At 53.4% G+C, this 17,689-nt stretch overlaps 1 protein-coding gene across 1 annotated transcript in view; it reads right to left on the bottom strand.

Annotated features, from left to right (window-relative positions):
- Positions 1-14,946, bottom strand: part of PAPPA2 (pappalysin 2) — a 186,200-nt gene extending 171,254 nt beyond the window's left edge. The window contains exons 1-2 of the mRNA XM_045027914.1: positions 14,062-14,946; positions 2,416-3,478 (exon numbers count right to left, since the gene is read on the bottom strand). Of these exons, the coding sequence (XP_044883849.1) occupies positions 2,416-3,478; positions 14,062-14,776 (1,778 nt within the window). The 5' untranslated portion in view covers positions 14,777-14,946. The remainder of the gene's footprint in view (positions 1-2,415; positions 3,479-14,061) is intronic.
- Between the last annotated feature and the right edge of the window lie 2,743 nt (positions 14,947-17,689).

The raw sequence follows: 17,689 nt of genomic DNA on the forward strand, positions 1-17,689 counted from the left end.
TAGCTCACCTGTGTGTTGGGGGTGTTAAAATGGATATTGGAATTATAAGAATGTGTTTAATGTTTAGACTTGATTGGATGCTGGGGAGTTGCCACCTGCAGTAATCTCCCTTATAACCTCTGTATCCCATAACCATAAGATAATATTGGATTGGTTGTATTGTGAGCTCTGTGTAAACCACCAGACAGGAGCAAGGCATTAAGTAGCATGAGCTGCTGGTCTCCACAGAAAGTGCTCTATCCTGTCCAACACCAGACGGACTATTGTGGGAGGTTAAAAAGGACAAAATACACTGGTTGTTCTGCCCTTCCCCACACGAAGACAAGTCATGCAAATGGATTCCTCCCTTCAGCTGAGTTTGCAGCTCAGTGCACATGGCAGGAGGGGGATAAAAACCCCAAACAGAAGGAAGAGAGGATCCCTATGCTGCTTGGACTCCGAGGGGCAAGTTTGCTAGGTATAAGCATGAGATCCCCAGTACTTAGCCCTAGTTAGCCCTAAGGGTCATACAGAGATTGCTTATTATAGAAGCTTCTATTATTTTTTGAAACTTAAGATTGTAACTCATTTATGTATGTATGCTTACCTGCTTTAACGCTATAAAAAACTTGTTTCCTTTTCTTACTTAATAAATCTGTATGTTCTTTATTATAGCGCTCTCTTTGGTGTAAGATCTAAGGTGCAAGTGACCTGGGGTAGGGGACTGGGAGTCACCTGAACATTGCTGTGATTATTAATGTCAGGGACCATCTATCATAAAGATAAGCTTTCCTCAGGGGCAAGCCAGATGGGCGCACCCACGGGGACTGTCTGTGATTCCATGTGTAGGTTGTCATAGTACCTGAGGAGCGTACACCTGATGAGGGGTTGGTGAAATCTAAGTATAGAACTCAGAGCCTATTAGGGGTTTGTGCCCTGGTCCCTAACCATCTGCCCTGAGGTTGGTACCCACTCTCTTGAGTCATTGCAGGCAAGGTTACAGTGGTGCTAGAGGTGCACAAGGGCTGGGCCAAGAGATCTGCCACCTTGTACAGTTTGCAGGTGAGAAACCTGCCCTTAGCAGCCCTTTGAGATTCACAGGAAGTGAGCTCTCTCTTCCCTACAGCATGGGACAGGGCATTCCAGGGGGATCTCTCCAGATGTTTCCAGATTATGGAATTTATTCATGTGAGTCCCAGCTTTTCTGCAGATTCCCTGACGAGTTGCAGCTCCTTCTTTTTATGCATCCCACCTCCCCCCCCACCTTTTATTTTTGTTTGTATCTTGCACTGAGATAGTTCAGCTTATTGAAAATGGGTTGTTTTTTTTAACAACATTGAAAGGGTACTGATGGAGAAGTGTTTGCAGTATGCACCCCAGCTCTCTGTAATACCACAATTACTCGCATGGACACAAATAGACAGATTCACTGGTGCGCTCTGGCTTCTTGGTACCACGCTGACATGGCAAAACAGCAGTGAACTTGGCTCAACTGCAGCGACACCAAGTAGCTGGAGGGCACCGGTGAATCCGATTCAGAGATTTTTACACCAGATGAGTTCTATAGCCTGATGCTAAATTTGTTTCATCTCTGCTCACCTGGTCTCAGATCCTAGTTATGGAAAAATGAAATGAATTTCCTAGTTCCTATTGGATGTTTGTCCACCGAAAAAACAACCACTGTGAATTTGGCAAATGGCAGGAGCCCCTCAGAACAGGCTCAGGACTGGAATAGCAGGGGCTACAGATGAGGGCTAATGTATGCTGAGAGAGAGATGCAAAGCCGGCACTAGGCATAAGCAGACTAAGCCCTGGTCTACACTGGGGGCGGGAATCGATCTAAGATGTGAGAATGTAGCTGAAGTTGACATATCGTAGATTGAATTACCTCCCGTCCTCATGGCGCGGGGTTGACAGCCGCAGCTCCCCTGTCGACTCCGCTTCCGCCTCTCGGCAGTGGTGGAGTTCTAGAGTCGACAGCAGAGCGATTGGGGGTCGATTTATCGCTTCTACACTAGACACGATAAATTGATCCCCGATAGATCGATCACTACCCTGAGCAGCGCAAGGAGGTCCCCTATTTGCTTTTGATTATAAGAAGGTGTCTGTTTTAGTATGGGGGAGAGGGGGAAATATTCCTGCTAAAGCACCTCATGTGCTTGCACCAACTCTGGAGAGATGTGTGGAAGAAGGGGCTGTGCCAGGACTGCAATGGTGGAGCTACATGTCAGGGCTCTGGTGCACTAGAAGACGTGGACATGTGAATGGAACAGCAGGGGGTATTGGTGGTCTGGAGAGAGGTGCGCTGGCAGAGCCGTGTGTATGGGGAGCCTAACAGTGCACCAGCAGAGGTATTGCCTTGCCTGCACACAGGTGCCCTGGTAGAGCTGGGTGGGAGCCTATACCGCCCATGAGCCTCCCCATGCTCTTGCCTACCGTTGGGGCGAGTCTGGGTCGAAGCAGGTCCTCCGGACATCAGCCACCTCGGGGTCGCAGCAGTCCCCGTCGTCGAAGTCGTCCAGCATGTTGTTGCACTCCATGTGGCAGACTCCATCCCGTCTCTTCCAGGAGTAGCAGCGCCCCTGCAGGCGGCAGTCGCCCCCGTCGTAGCCGGTCAGCGGGTGCTCACATTCGGGGTCGCAGTGGTCATTGCCGATCTTGCTGGGCTCGCAGTTGACCAGGATGGTGCGGTGGCGCAGGGAGGAGTTGTGCACCTCGTGCAGACTCAGTTGCCAGCTGATGTTGTAGCGGGTGAAGGCCTCGCTCAGGGCCTGGTGCTGGCGTGCCACCTGCTCCCGGCTGACGGTGGGGTGGAGCCCCTGGTCATCGTGGATGTTGACCACCCGATACCGCACCACCTTCTCGCTGCGCAGTGGCCAGTGCCCGTTGTAGTGGGAGATCAGCTCCACGTTGTCGCAGGCTGTTTGCCCGCAGGCAGGGGGCGCCAGTGGAGACAGCAGCTCAGGCTCTGGCACATGGAGGGACTCGAGCAGCGGGTAACCTCCATCCTTGAAGGCCACCCACTGCTCCTCCAGGCGGGTAAAGCCGGCCCCAAGCACCATGGCAGCTTCCGTACCCTCGCTCTTCTGTAAGAAGCCACGCTGCAGCCTGGCCTGGGGCAGAGCCACGCTCCAGAGTGCCAGCGACGCCAGGTGCCCACGGAAGTTGTGCCCATCCTCGGAGCTGTCCCCTCCCAGAATCAAGCTGCGGCATGAGGCCATGAAGGGACTATGAAGGGCACCAGTCTGCCAGTCACTGTTGCCCACCCGTACCCCATCCAGGTAGAGCATCATCCACTGCCCATCGTATGTGGCGGCCACGTGAGTCCAGGTGTTGAGCTGATAGCGGCGGTAGCCAGACACCACGGTGGCCCTCCTCATCCGGTCTGTCCTGAGCGAGAAGAAGAAGCGGGCATCCTTCCTCCCTGAGCGCTGCAGCGTGCGTATACCCAGCGCCCAGCCCTTGTCGCTGGCCGTGTGGGAGCAATTGTCAAACACACCTGCAGGGGGCAGGAGAGAGCAGAGAAGGGACTCATAAAATGTAAAGCAAGGGACACGAGAGACTGTGACGGGAAAGCATCCAGGCCATGAGACAGGAGAGCTGGGACTCCTGCTGCTGTGCCCCACAGGTTCAGAGGCATGGGGAGGAGGATCTGGTGGATCTGGCAGAACCTCTTAAAACCTCACTCTGCTGCTGAGCTAAAGGATGCTCTGGGGCCTGCTATGGGAACCAGAGGGCTCCATGTCCTGGTGCCCTGTCCTGAGGCTGCAGCCATTCCACAGCAACCCTCTGGGGATTTCTCCTCCTCCTGCCCAGCTGCAGGAGGGTGGGTGAGCTCATGGCTAATGCAAGCCCTTTCTCGAGGCCTACACATGCTCTTTCCACTCCCCAGCCACCCGTGCGTGACCCGTGCCCTTGGAGCGTGCTTCCAAGGGCCATGCGCTATGCTTGCTTGACACAAGGCCCTGAACAAGTGCAAGCGCCCACACTGCACTGTCACAGAGCTGCTGCCACTAGAGTCATAACTTTTGTTGACAGAGCACTGTGGGCTAGAATCTTGCACTGCTCACCACAGCTGGCCTGGCTGGCGCTTCCCTGGAGACACCGCCTAGCTGGCACACTAAAGCAATGGCCTAAGGACGCTCTGCATTTCCTTGAAATTCATAGCTGTCACTGGCCAGATATGCTGCGGGAATCCATGCCACCAGGTTGGCTAGAGAACCTTCCACCAGTGGAATCCTCTGGCACTTCCCAGGCATGGGTGGTGCGTATCATAGGCCAGGGGACGCTAAGCCTCCCCAAACAGCCAGGCATGGCCCCATCCATGCTCCGCGGCCCTGCCCATGATGCTCCTCTTCCCGCCTTCACTCAACCTCTCCCCCGAAGCTGGTGGGGACCGGGGCTGGAGCTAGGGTGGATGGGCTGGCAGGCTGGGACTCGGGGCAGCTAGGGCTGGGCTCCTCCCGCCACGGTGGGGAGCATGGGGCTCCAGCAGGGAAAGGGGGCAGAAGGGGCAAAGCTGGGGGCTAGCTTCCTCAAACATGCAATTCGTGTGCCACCCATGTTCCCAAGCCCTTAGCTGACCCAGAAAGCATTGCTGTCTCTCCGGGTAGGGAGGAGGTATCTAAAGCAGCGGCGCAGTCAGGAGAGCAACACCAGAAGCAATAACTCAAAACACATGTCATCTGTTTTTCTGTAGGGGGAAGGGGCAGGGAAGGGGAATCTTGGCCAGATTGAAAACACAAGCGTAAATGAACCTGATCTGAGACAAGAGAACAGGCCGCCGGGTGCTCTGCCGGGTGCCACTGCTGTCTGCAGAAGCAATTAGCAGGTGGAGGGACAGCTAGGGGAGGGGAGAGATGGATGGGAGAACAGGACGGAGAGTAAGCAAAGGGAGAAGGGAGGGAAGGAGAAAGCGTGAGAGGCGAGAGCACGAGTCTGAGGCGAGCGAGGTGTTTTTGAGCAGCTCTCCGTACAGTGTTCCTCTGGGATGGGATTAGATGCTAAGCTTTTTATCTGCAGGCCAAAGCTTTTAAGAATTAGAACACGGCAACCCCAAGCAAAATAGACTCCTCCAGGAATTGCTTCCCTAACAGCTTCTAGACAGATTTATAGCTTTCCTTTACGCTCTAGTTTTCTTCTCAGTCATGCACTCAGCATGGGTGGGCAAGGATCAGAGAGAGAAAGGAAGGACTCATTCCCCCTCTCCAGACCTGGTACAGCACAGACAGGTGTGATGCAAGCCACCTATATGCCGCAGCAATGCACCTCAGCCCAGCTAGAGGACAGCCAGCCAGGCAGGGCAGGTGAGTCTCCAAGTCTCCCATATTTTTCCCAGGTATAATTCATTTTCAGTGGGTTTGCACTAGTGGTGGGTTTGGCCTCAGGTCTCTTTGCACCTACCCTTACATGCATTTGGGGAGGGGGGTAATTTTCAAAAGTGCCTACGTGACCAATGCACCTAAATCCCATTGGCTGTCATTGAGACAGCCTCGTAAGGATGTACATCACTTTTGGAAATGGGCCTTGGGCTCCTAAGTCACTCAAGGCCAGACTTTAAAGGTTTGTACATGCCTAATGAAATTTTCAAAAGCCTCTCGGCTCCTAACACCCATTGAAATCAATAGATGCCTGCGAAAATCCAGCTAGGAGCCTAAATACCTTCAAATAGCTGGCTCTTCGGCATTTTGTAAATGTTACCCTCCGTGTTTCAAAACCAGCTTAAGTTAAACCGGTGCAACTTTCTCCTGCAGACAGGGCCTTCAATCAGTGTTTAAAGAGATTTAGCCAAAGCGGTGCAAAGCCCTGTGTGGACACATTCAGTTCTGTATAAATCAGGCCAATGCCAGTTTGGCTTAACCAAGTCCTTGTCTGTCTAATTTAGGGTTTTACATTGCTGCCCATCATCAGAGTATGAGAGTGTTACCTGACTTGAGCTAAACTGTAATTAGACTGGTTTACGCTGGCATCAGTGTGTCCACACAGCCCTTTTGCACCAATTTAACTAAATCGTTTTATTTAAAAATCACACCTTAAAATTAAGCCTGTGCCACTTTCTCATGTGGACAAGTTTGGCTGAGATTTTCCAAAGTGACTGGGGCCTCGGAGGGCATCAACGTGTGGGTGGCCAGTTTGAAATACCTTTCGAGAGGGCGGGTGCTCTGCCTCAGACCCCTTTTCAAGGGTCTCTAATTGGGCACATGAAATCTGAGGCACCGAGAATCACGGCTCCCTTTTAAAAATCTTGGCCCTCACCTAAGACCAACAGCTCATGGCAGCAAAATGGAATTCAAATTGTCTAGAAAACCCAGCAAACAGAAAAGCAACTGAGCCCTCCAACCCCTGTCTGGGGATCCCGTCTTGAATGGAGAGTTCATGATAACTCTTCAGCACCACTACCCTCCCGGCCTCTAGAGCCCCTTGCCCTACGGTTCACCACTGAGACACATTGCCAGATGTGGTGGCTCCCATGCAGAGACGTCAGACCCTGCTAAGTGTACGTTATATACATGCCTTTCACACGCGCACCCTTTCCTCTTGTCACAACTCCAAGATGCCCTATGCTCCAATACCACTCCTGAGTTTGCCCTCTGTCTACACCTGGGGCACTTCTCAGTCTCCTGCCTCAACGCATCTCTCTCTGCTCCTGTTCTACAGAGTGGCTCCCTTTTTGCTAAGGTCTTGTTTACACACAGACATTGCCCTGGATTAATGTAAATCGGTTTAGAAACAGAACAAGGCCTGGTCTATGCTAAGAAACTAGGGCAGTATAACTCCCTGAGCAACTCAGTTAAACCAACCTAACCCCGGGTGTAGACAGCGCTAGGTCAAAAGGAGAATTCTCCCGTCAACCTAGCTGTGGCCTCTTGGGAAGGTGGATTACCTACGCCAATGGGAGGTAGCATCTTCACTGAAGCACTACAGCGGCTCAGCTGCAGTGGTGCCACCATAGTGGTTTGTGTGTTGACAAACCCTTAGTTAAACTGGCGTAAACCTGTGTTGATATGCTTATATTGCCTTAAATCTGGCTTGTATCAATTTCCCTTTCACCTGTCAATTACCTGTAATTTGCAAGTGCAGGCCAAATCAATACAAGCCAGGTTTAAACTGATTTAAGAGGGTCCACACGCAGGGATGCATTGGCTCAACTAAACTGGTTTGTAGACCTGGCCTGAGACTTACGTACAACCAAAATTGTGCAAGCTTCTCTACACACAGACCAATATATCTCAGGTTCACAGCACCCTCTGCCATTCCAGTCCTGTCTTTCTGCCTATTGCATATCCGACCTGGCCATCACCATGGTATCTAGGCATTATGTGCACAAACGAAGGAGCAACAGTGATCTGGAAAGCTCATACTTTCTATCCCTCCACAGCCGTCACGGTTTTCCTCTTGCTTGTGTTCCCTAGGGAAGTTGTAGCTGGGCGGTCTGAGGTCTTCTCTATTTCAGGGAGGCCTGTGCAAAGAGATGTGAAGGAGGAGGAGGAGCCACTCATCCTGACCCTTTGGAATATGTCCAAGGAAAACAAGCAGACCCAGGTTAAGCAGACCCACTCATTCCTGCCAGGTCTCATAAACAAGCCAGCTTTGTGATCAGCTATGCCAAAGGCTGCTAGTACATCTCATATAGGACATCAGCATGGATGTTCCTTGCATGTACAGGTCACCTGCTGCCATGCTAAATCCAGGCACGCCACCACTGCACTTCAATCCCGACCTATAATACCTTTTGATAATCCAGGCCAGCAGCTCTGCCCTTTCACCTGACCTTCAAAGATTTCAGCAAAGGCAGGGCCAAGTTAAAGAGGAATTCTGACCCAAGTTTTGGAGGCGATGACATGGAGAATTACATCTTAGAAAATAATCCACAGCAGCTGCCTGTTGTGGTGTTTTCAAGAACTGAGACAAGAAGAGAAGGGAGAAAAGGGGAACAGAGAACAGAAGCTGCTATTCGCATAACTGATAATCCGGGATAATGCTAGAGGTGTCCCAGAGGAGACAGGAACTAGGACAAGGCATGTGTATTGGGCCATTCCACAGTGGAAGGGACGAGGTGAAGTAGTAATGCCCTAGGAAGGCAGGAAAATAGAGCCCAGCCAAGAGAGCAGAGTACTGGGGATGCTGCAAAAGAGGGAGAGAATAATCAATAGTCTCAAGAGCAGCAATGGGGAGAGAGCAGGATCCATACTCAGATGCGAGGAACAAGGCATCTTCAACTCCCAGAGAAAGGTACTCTGGATAGGAGGAAAGTCTGAATGCCTCGACGGCAAAGAATAGCACTTGCTAATGAAAGGTGGCTGTAGCTGGGAGGTTAGTTAGGGAGCACAGAGGATTGGGTAAGGCAGGGAGAGCTGGCGGAGGTACTGGGTTTCAGGAGGATCAGGGAAGGATGAGGCACCAGAATTCAAATGCGATGGTGGAGTCTTTTCCAGCTGCAAAGTTAGAATGTAGCAAACACCTGAGCAGAGGAAGGGTGATTGGGAGAAGTGTTCATGGGGACAGTGGAGAGGCACTAGGCAGGATGTTGAGTGATGCCTGGTGAAAGAAACCGGATCAGAGCAGCAAGTGAGAGTGGGCTAGACCTTCCACACATCTGTGCTGGCAGTGAACACTGATTTGGACCATCCCCTGTCAGGGGTCCAGCAAGTGCTTTCCCCCCGCCCCCCACCCAGCCATGAGTGAGTGGTGGCAGCATGGAGCAAAGATGTAGGGGAGCAGGCAGAGCTGGAAGTAAGCCGGTACGGTACGGTACGGCACACCGGCAAGAGCCAGTATGCCGTGCCGGACTGGACCGGCTTCTCCAGAGGTGATTTAAAGGGCCCAGGACTCCAGCCGCTGCGGGGAGCCCCGGGCCCTTTAAATCATCGCTGGAGCTCCGGCAGCCGGGCTCAGGTGGGGATTTAAAGGGCCCGGAGCTCTGGCCCCTGTGGGGAGCCCTGGGCCCTTTAAAGCGCTGCCCGAGCCCCACTGCCAGAGCTCTGGCGGTGCTTTAAAGGGCCCAGGGCTCCCCACAGTGGCCGGAGCCTCTGGCCCTTTAAATTGCTGCCAGAGCCCTGGGGCTCCTGCAGCCAGGCTCGGGCTGGGATTTAAAGGGCCCGGTGCTCCTGCCACTGGGGGGAGCCCGGGGGCCCTTTAAATCACAGCCGGAGCCCTGCCACCCCAGGGGAGCAGCGGCAGGGCTCCTGGGGTGATTTAAAGGGCCCGGAGCTCCGCGGGGACCGTAGCCCTGGGCCCTTTAATTCGCCCTGAGCCCCGGGGCTCCCAGCCGCCTCTGCAGCTGCTAGCTCCAGGGCCTTTAAATCATGAAAGGCCCCACCCCTTCTGGTTGAGGCCATGCCCCTGCACAGGACTCAGTCATACTGCTAAGTCCATTAAGTTACTTTCACCCCTGGGAGTAGGGCAACTTTAGCAGGGAGCCGCAAGGTGGAAGAGAGTGGGCAGAGGGGGGATTAGAAGGTGGAAAGAGGGAGAGGAGAAGTTTGAAGGGGGCCACAGAAGGGGCTTGACGTGTGTTGTGGAAGCAGAATGAGGGCGAGGTGGGTGACGGAGAATGTGGATAGAAGCCAAAGGAGTGGTGAGTGGGAGGGGTGAAAGAAAAGAAAGAAAAGAAAACCAAGTAATAATATAAATTATAACCATTCATCTCTGGATCTCAGCATGCTTTACAAAGGGGCTGAGCCTTATTATTCCATGTTTACAGATGGGGAAACTGAGGCACAGACTGGGCAAATTACTTTCCTTAAGCCACACAGTGGTGCCCTGTCCCCTGCACTGTGATGCCTCCTGCAGGAGAAGGGGAGGAGTTGAGAAAATGCACAGGTCATGGGAAACCAATCCCCTGGGCCATGAAGAGGCACAGCCTGCTACTCCCTAACACAGACTGCTAGCAAAGCAAGAGGGGTAGCAATGGAGTAATGACTCAGCCCAGGTGGACCATGCTGGCAGGATGCATGGAGGGAATCACAGGGAAGCCAAAGCCCAGGAATCACCGACAAAGGAACAATCCCAAGTGCAACAGAACCAGCTAAGAGGGAAGAATTCTGAGGGCATGGAGATGCCAGAAGGACTGAGCTACAGGGAGGTTCAGGCCTAGGATGACTAAGCCCGCGTGACCTCGCTTAGCAGGTAACAGCAACAATGTGAGAGATCCAGTTCTGTTATCTTCCTCCACTACTGCCTATAACATCTTCAGGTAGGGAGAACCCCTGACAACACCACAGGCACCCCGGGACACTATGACAGTCCCGTCCTCAGGCTCCTGCACTGAACGGGGTGGGGAGGAAACACTGAAGAGACTAAAACTGGCATAAGCTCAACATGCATGAAAGCACTGGTAGTGCCACCTGTGCCCAGGAAACTGCTCCTCCAACATGCAGACAGAGCTGCCAGCTGTGGACAGAGAGAGCCAATCAGACAGTGACTCGGAACTGGGGTGGAAAGGGAGAGTAGTGTTCAGCTGACTCAAGGCCTGGAACCCTGGAGCTAGTTATTAACGTCGGTGCCAGCGGTCATGGACAGCTCTCTCCTCTCTGCGTAACAACGGGCCCGGCCCCTTGAAAATCTGGCTAGCCAGGCAGGCCAAACTCGACACCTGCAGGCCAGAGAGCCAGATCCACACAGCTACACCAGCAGGGCATCTGCGGAGCACTCTGCCAGCCTCAACCTGCTGCAAACACAGTGGGGAGGGCATGGAACCCCTCAGAGGGCCGGCAGGCAGCACAATTAACACCATGTTTCTGTTTTCTTTTGTGCTGCTCATCTCTTTTCCCCTCCTCGCCTCTCACCCAGCGCCTGCGGCTGCTACCGCTGCAAAGATGCAGCCGCCTCTTCGGAGACGGCAGGGAGCTCCTGCTGCTATGGCAAGCGCTTGCCAGACTAGTGGAAAAAAAGACATTCCAGCTGCTTTTCCTTGAGGTTAAGTGGCGTTTCCGTTGGTGGAGGGAAGCCTTCTGAGCTAAGGTGGGGTTACGGAAGAGCATTAGGGCAGACGAGGGAGACCATCCATAAATGCTCACAGTGGGCTGCAGGGAGGGGATGAACACCCGCAAGATCAAACAGGAAGAGAAGAAGCAGAAAAATCTTCTACACACCCATAACTGAACCCCATCAACCTATAAACTCTTTCGCTGCTATTCCCACCTTTGGCCAGACACCTTTGGCTGCCATTCCCACCTCTGCAGGCCAGACACAAATCTAATACCAACCCCACCCACAGCAGACAGCACCACCCTGGCCTCAGAGAGTGGTTCCTTCTCTAAGCAGGTCTGTGAGCCTCCGCCACACAGAGCCAGCTCTCATGTTTTCATTCCAAGTTCTGATCTCCTGATCCGCCTCAGCCAAGCCCAGCACCATCTCACAGCTGTTTCGTAGCCTCTAAGAAAGGATTTGGTGGCCTTGTTCATAGTGGCCAAGTGTCTATATTACAAACGTTATCAGCGCATCAGACCCTTTGTTGGCAGCCTCAGCAGAGAGGCCCAGAATACATTGCGCCATGGAGACGGAACTCCCTTACCCTGCTAGAAGGGCTCACTCAAGAGCAGGACAGAGGCAGGGTGCAGGGGCGAGGTGAGGGAAGCTTGGCCTAGCTGCTGTGACTTGTGCTGCATCTGCTCTGTTGCAAAATAAAGGCCTTGTCGTCTCCAGGGCGGGTGGGTCAGCACCTTTCCCCAGCATTAAATTCACTAATGGCCGGTGGAAAAAGGAGTCCTTAAAAGTTTATCAGCCATGCTCCCGCCGCAAAGCTCTTCTCCTCTCTTTCCCCCCAAAACACCTCTCTCCGCCAGCGAGCAAGGCCCCAAGGGAAGACATAGTTCTGCACAGGCCTGTGCAGGCTGGGGAGCTCACCCTGTCCTTCGATTCCTGTGGTCATAACCAGACTGGTCTGGCTACCTTTGTGTGTGGCAATAGTGCCACCCTGTGGCCAGCAGGCACGTATTCCCTGCAGCCAGATCTCCCAGGGGATTCCTTGGACAAATACCAGGAGGAACTTTGCTGCTATGTTCTCTTCAAGGGAACTAAACACAGGAGCCCTGCCAAGTAAGGCTGGGAATGTGAGAGAACAGCTGTGGCTAACTCAACTGGGAGGAATGGGAACCCCCCATCCAAACCTGCAGAACAGCAGCGGGATGCAGTGGGGTTTTTTAAAGGAACCCTATGAACTCAAGATATACCCCCAAAGAATCTTTTCACTTGTCCTTGCTTCACCTAGCCCAGAACCAGTTGATGAAAGGAAACATAGAAACTAGATAATAGTTTGGATCTGGTCTAGATTTTGGTCTGAACTTCACCAAAGCTGAGTGGTGTTTGGGGCTATGGGGAGATTGTTTCAGACACATCTTTAATTTAGACAGCATACAGGTATTTCACACAGGGGATCTCTCTGCGATGGCCAGTGACTGGGTTCAATTAACCCGAGGTGTCACCCTCAAGCTGTCACCTGCCACAGCTCAGACAAAGTACAGCAGCACAGAAAGGTGGAAATTAGGGGAGGTTCATTTCCTACACGTACATATTATTCTTCAGATGTTCCTAAATGGCAGTAATTTTTTCAGTAATGACAATAGTTATAAGACCAGAGGAGTATGGGAGAGAGGTCAACTTGGTCTGAACTTAATAAGGATAAGTAGACCAGTTTGACTACAACACAAATTGAGCCCAACCTTCACCCAAAACTGCTTAGAGGCTCAAAAAAAACAACAACCCCACACAATGACCCAGTTTGATTAACTTTCCAAACCTTTATCCTTCCATTTCCCCTGTGACCCTACTCTTCTCTGCCCCCATTCAATCTGGAATTTCCAGAACACCAGGAGGAAGGTTTGTCTCACGGTATTTCTGGCCTGACTGGAAGTGAGAAGTCTCCAAATCTCCTGAGGGACTCGAGATTTCTCGACCAATGTTGCAGACCCAAGAGGTTTGCATAGTTCCTGCAAGGTTTAGAGATGCATCCAACCTTTTTGGCACTTACTGGAATTGAATCTGAACTCCAAACTTTTTGGGTTGATCTATCATTTAAGATTAGGGACAGACCTCAGATACCTGAGGGCATGTCAGGTCCACATGTTCCCAATGACTCCTTGATGGGAAAGATTAATAACCTTGTTTCCTGTTTCAAGGTATCACACCATCCAGCTAGTAGCTGCCAGGTGTTTATCCCATAAGGACATACCTCCACTGATCCGTCCCAGATGCTGTTTTCTATTCAGTACTGGTGCCAGCAGCAGGTTAAGCAATTCTCAGATATGTATTTCCCCAAGGTTCTCCTCCAGGAAAACTCCCAGACCACACAGAGTTGCCGTCTGGAGCTAAATCTCTGAGTCTGACAAAGGTTGGGCCCAGCTCTCCATAGCCCTGCACCCTGTGTAGCCATTTACATTGGTGTAAAATGGATGTAAAGTGCTACCAAATCAGAATGGTAGGTGATCTAAAGCCACTTTGCACAGGGTGCAAGGCAATGGGGAATCAGGTCCAGAGGTGCCAGTTTGAACCAAGTCTAAACTTTGCACCTTTAGTATCAGGCAGTAGGAGCTTTGAGGGATTCTGCTGGAAAGTTCTGCTGGCTCTGGATCAGACAGCCAGGATTGTATTTTATGACTGACATTACTTGGCTTGCACAGTTGGATGCCTCTTCACCTGCTACATCTTAAACCACCCAGCACCTGCATGCTTTGGATGCACAAGCCCAGTTTGCGGCTGGGGGAGAAGTTACCAAGGGGCAGCCCAGGGGCACCCAGTTTGAAGAGATGGATTCATTAATCATGCCACTCTGTGCCCAGCTCTACAGTTGGACCTAAATGGAGTCTATTCATCTGGCCCACTCTTCTCCCTAAGGTGCTGGAGTTTCAGATCCAAGGGAGCCTAGTTCTAGCCCATGTCTGGGGCTGGCGCTTTGCCTCTCATGCAGCATTGCTCCGGGAAAGACCTTTCCCCTGGGGACCTGCACCCATTGGTATATGGGAGCGTATGCTGAGCAGGCAGCTCTCCCTCGTGCACTCTGTGGGGTTTGACCCCCATTGGCCGCAGCCTGGCATGCACCCCACTCCCCCAGCAGAGCGCTGCGCTGGCACAGGGTTACCTCACCTGCTACGATGGCCGGGTTGCTTTGTCCTCCCTCGGGCTTCACCCAGACCTCGATGGTGAACTGGCCCCTGGGGACCTCGGGCAGGACCTCGGGCCGCACCAGCAGCTGCTCCCGGCTCCCGGAGAAGTAGAGGGCGGAGAGGCCGCCTGGAGGGGGGGAGCTTGGCCCTCCCCAGCCCGAGCCGCTGCGCCGCCGGGAGAGCTGGCGGGGCCTAGTCCTGGGGCGTGCGCGCTGGTGCAAGGCATCAGGCTCTTCCCACGTGTCCTCCACGCCGCTGGGCTCCGCGCTCCTGGGGTACCGGAGCCGCTCCAGCCCCGGGCCTTCCCCGGGGCTCCACGCGGCGGTGGCGCCGGCTTTGCCTGTGGACCTGGTGCTGCTGGGAGACTCCCGGACGCCTGCGCTGCGTGCCCCGTCTCCGCGGGGCTGTGCGCCCGGGCTTTGCGCGCCTCTGCCCGGGTAGAGCGCACGGGGGTGGTGCTGCGGGATGGCCCTGGCTCGGCGGAGCTTGGTCCCTAGCCAGCATCGTTCCCCCTCCAAGGAGCTCTGGTTCTGGTCCCTCCTCAGCGCCAGCGACTGGGGGTGTCTCCAGGCTGGGTCAGAGTCAACAGCGCTGAGCACCCAGGTAGCTAGGAGCAGGGGTGTTGCCAGCAGCATGCTCCTGCGCACCCAGGACCTTGAGCCAACTGGGCAGGTGGACGGGGCAAGGAGAGACATACACGGGCTTTTAATTAATGCACGTGGCGCCGCTTGAGCTCCTGCGCAGGGGCTTCAGCCAGCGGGGTCAGGGAATCGTCTCTCCCCGTTGGGATCCAAACCCAGGTGGCTCTCTGCCCTTGCCCACTGATCTCCTGGAGTCCCTGCTCTGCTCTCTGCCTTTCCCTAGGTCTCTCCTTTCCACTGCCTGCTCAGGACACACCGCTCAGGTTTGGTTTGTGGGACAGCTGGTGCTAGCAAATGAGCGCCTGGTCATGTTCCCACATGGCTCTCCGGCTTGCGCATCCCTTCTCAGGTTCACTTCACAAACTTCCCTTCAGCATCTTTCCGGGCAGAGCCTGTCTCTGCTCCTTTCCCCTCGCCTTCCCTTTGCAAGGCGTTCGTTGTTCTCTCTTCCCGCTGCCCTCGGCTTGGTCTTGGGATCACCCTCGAGGTGACCGAGGGGCACCTACAAACACGATCAATGCCCCCGCCCCTCCACAGAGGAGTTGGGAGCATGCAACGCAAGCTAGTGCTTAACTGTCATCATCGGGGCTTGTCTTCTGTTTGCAGCTCATTCCTCGGGTTGGTTTTGGGGGCTCTTCCCTTCCCGTAGATGGTCCACGTTCTTTTCAGGTGATGGCCAGTCACAGTCTGGCTCTGAGGTCCCTGTGAGATCTGCGCCCTTCTTGGGGTCCTGTAGGCTCCTGCGAAGGCAAAGAGAAGAGGGCAGCGCATCAGACGCACTTATCTAGAAAGTCTGGCTCCCCCCTCGCCCTGTTTGTTTGCTTTATTTGAAAATGATGATGATGATTGATGTCCAATGCACATCACTCCACCTCCTTCCCTCCTCCGCGTGCCCTCCTCCCTTCTGGAAATCATCACCTCCTCACATGGGCACTGGTGGATGCTGCCTCTCTTCTTTTCACTCTTGTTCAGCCCAGACAATCAATAACAACCCATCAATAATCTCTTCCCTCCCCCCTCCCGTCCCCAGTCTACAGTGATCCGGCCAAACTCTTGCTCAGAGGCACCAAATTACCACACTTGCACCCCCCCCCCCCAGTCTATCTCGCTTTTCAGTCCCATTTAAGCAACGCCTTTTTTGCGACTGGTTTTCTTCACTCTTGCTCTTGGGAGCCAAAGCGGTCTGTACGCTATTGGGGATGGGCACTTGCGGGGGGACGGACAATAATCATAATAATTAATTATTATTAATAATGTATCGCTAAGAGCTCAGCCGTAGTTATTCTGTGGGAAGCATCGTTCTGAGGTTGCATGAATCTCTCTCTCTTACTGGAAGTGCCTCAGACATTGCTAAAGCATCAGCTACAGAGGTACAGGGACAGCACATGAAATGAACAGGGGTCAGACCAGGACCCAGATAGGGAGGTCTCACACGGGACAGAGGTAAACGGGCAAAGAGCCTTTCTCCCTGTTTTGCCGTGTGGTTATTCTTAGACACCGGCGATTTCTCACACTCCATCCCTGTTACACAGAGGCGCCCGCACCTTCGCTACTTATGCCCAGAGCTACAGGTAGCAAACCCGCGTGACTTCCCTTTGCTGGGCAATGTAAACCCCCTTCTTCTCCCTTGCTTTGCTGAAGTCGCGCCCAGAGAGCTATTTTGACAGCATGTCCCTTTCTTAACGTGGGGGGTTTCTTTACATTTGCTAGACACGAACCAGCTCCACGAACCCACCTCCAGTCCGCCCACCCCGAAATAAAACACCTCGTTTCGTGGAATGGGTGTCTCCAAGAGAGGCTTAAAATGCGCTTCCCAGAGCGCAGCAGGCACCATTGTGCAATCCGTACGCGAGTGGGGCTGAGGAGAGTCTTCTGGGTCTTCTTGGTTGGGGGTCTGTACGTGCTCCCATCTCTGGTCCCACTCTCCGTGCTCTCTGGTCCCTCCGGGCTGCTCCCCCAACCCCCACCCCCGCCCCAGCTGACCCTTGGTGGTGGAAACGGGCGCTGGTGGCGAAAGGTGGGCAGAGGAAAATGCAACCCACGAGAACGGGGCGCTGGGGAAAGTGGATGGGTGGGAGAAGGGCAGAGACAACAAGCGGAGCGAGAGAACCAGGTGCAAGGAAGACTCGAGGGCTCCTCCCCCTTCCCAGAAGGAAGGCTTCCTAGCACTCCTTGCACGAGAAAGAACAACATGCTGGCTTGTCCCCCGTTTAAAATGGGAAGTGAGCTTGCATCACCTCCACTGTCCTTGCCTGTTATTGGGGCTCACGAGCTGGGGCATTGCAGTTCAGCATCCATTCATAAGGTTTCAACAAGCATCTGCACAGGTCTCCAGCTCAGCCTCTCGCTCTCATTCCATTGCTCACCACTCGCCCGTTCTTGGCAGTCCAAAGAGGTTTTTTATTATTATTTTTAAAGTTGAACCATGTCTGTGTTTTCCTCCTCTTGTAACTTTTGCTGTGACATCACAGATCTGCCCGCCCTCTTTCCCTCTGCTCCTCCTTTTCATCCCACCCCTCACCTAGGGGAGAAGAGAAAGTCCCTTGTCAGGCGCGGGAGTGCTCGTGTCGGTTCCAATGTGAGACATGTACAAAGCCGAGAGACCAGGGTGCCCCGTTCCCTCCGCCCCGATCCAAGCACCAGGCATCTCCCAATGATCCCATCTGTTTGACATGTGCGGAAAGGTGGGCTGGATTCGAGTCATGGGGGGAGGGAGGGGCACACCACAAAATAAATCCATACCGATCGATTAACTGCTTAATTTCACAACACGCCGCGGGGAATCGCATCAAAAGAGACAGGCAGAGCGAGAAGTGCACAGAACCCATCCCCCGTGCCAGAGGAAAAGACGCAGTATGTGCCAAAGGAAACCCATTTAAAGTGGGGGGGGGATTCAGAAGTCGTTGATTTGTTTATGAAGAGCCCGGGTCCGCCCTCACACAAGCGCGCAGCTCTCAAGGTGGGCAC

The sequence above is a fragment of the Mauremys mutica genome, chromosome 8 (genome assembly GCF_020497125.1).
Source record: "Mauremys mutica isolate MM-2020 ecotype Southern chromosome 8, ASM2049712v1, whole genome shotgun sequence".
Taxonomy (NCBI): domain Eukaryota; kingdom Metazoa; phylum Chordata; order Testudines; family Geoemydidae; genus Mauremys; species Mauremys mutica.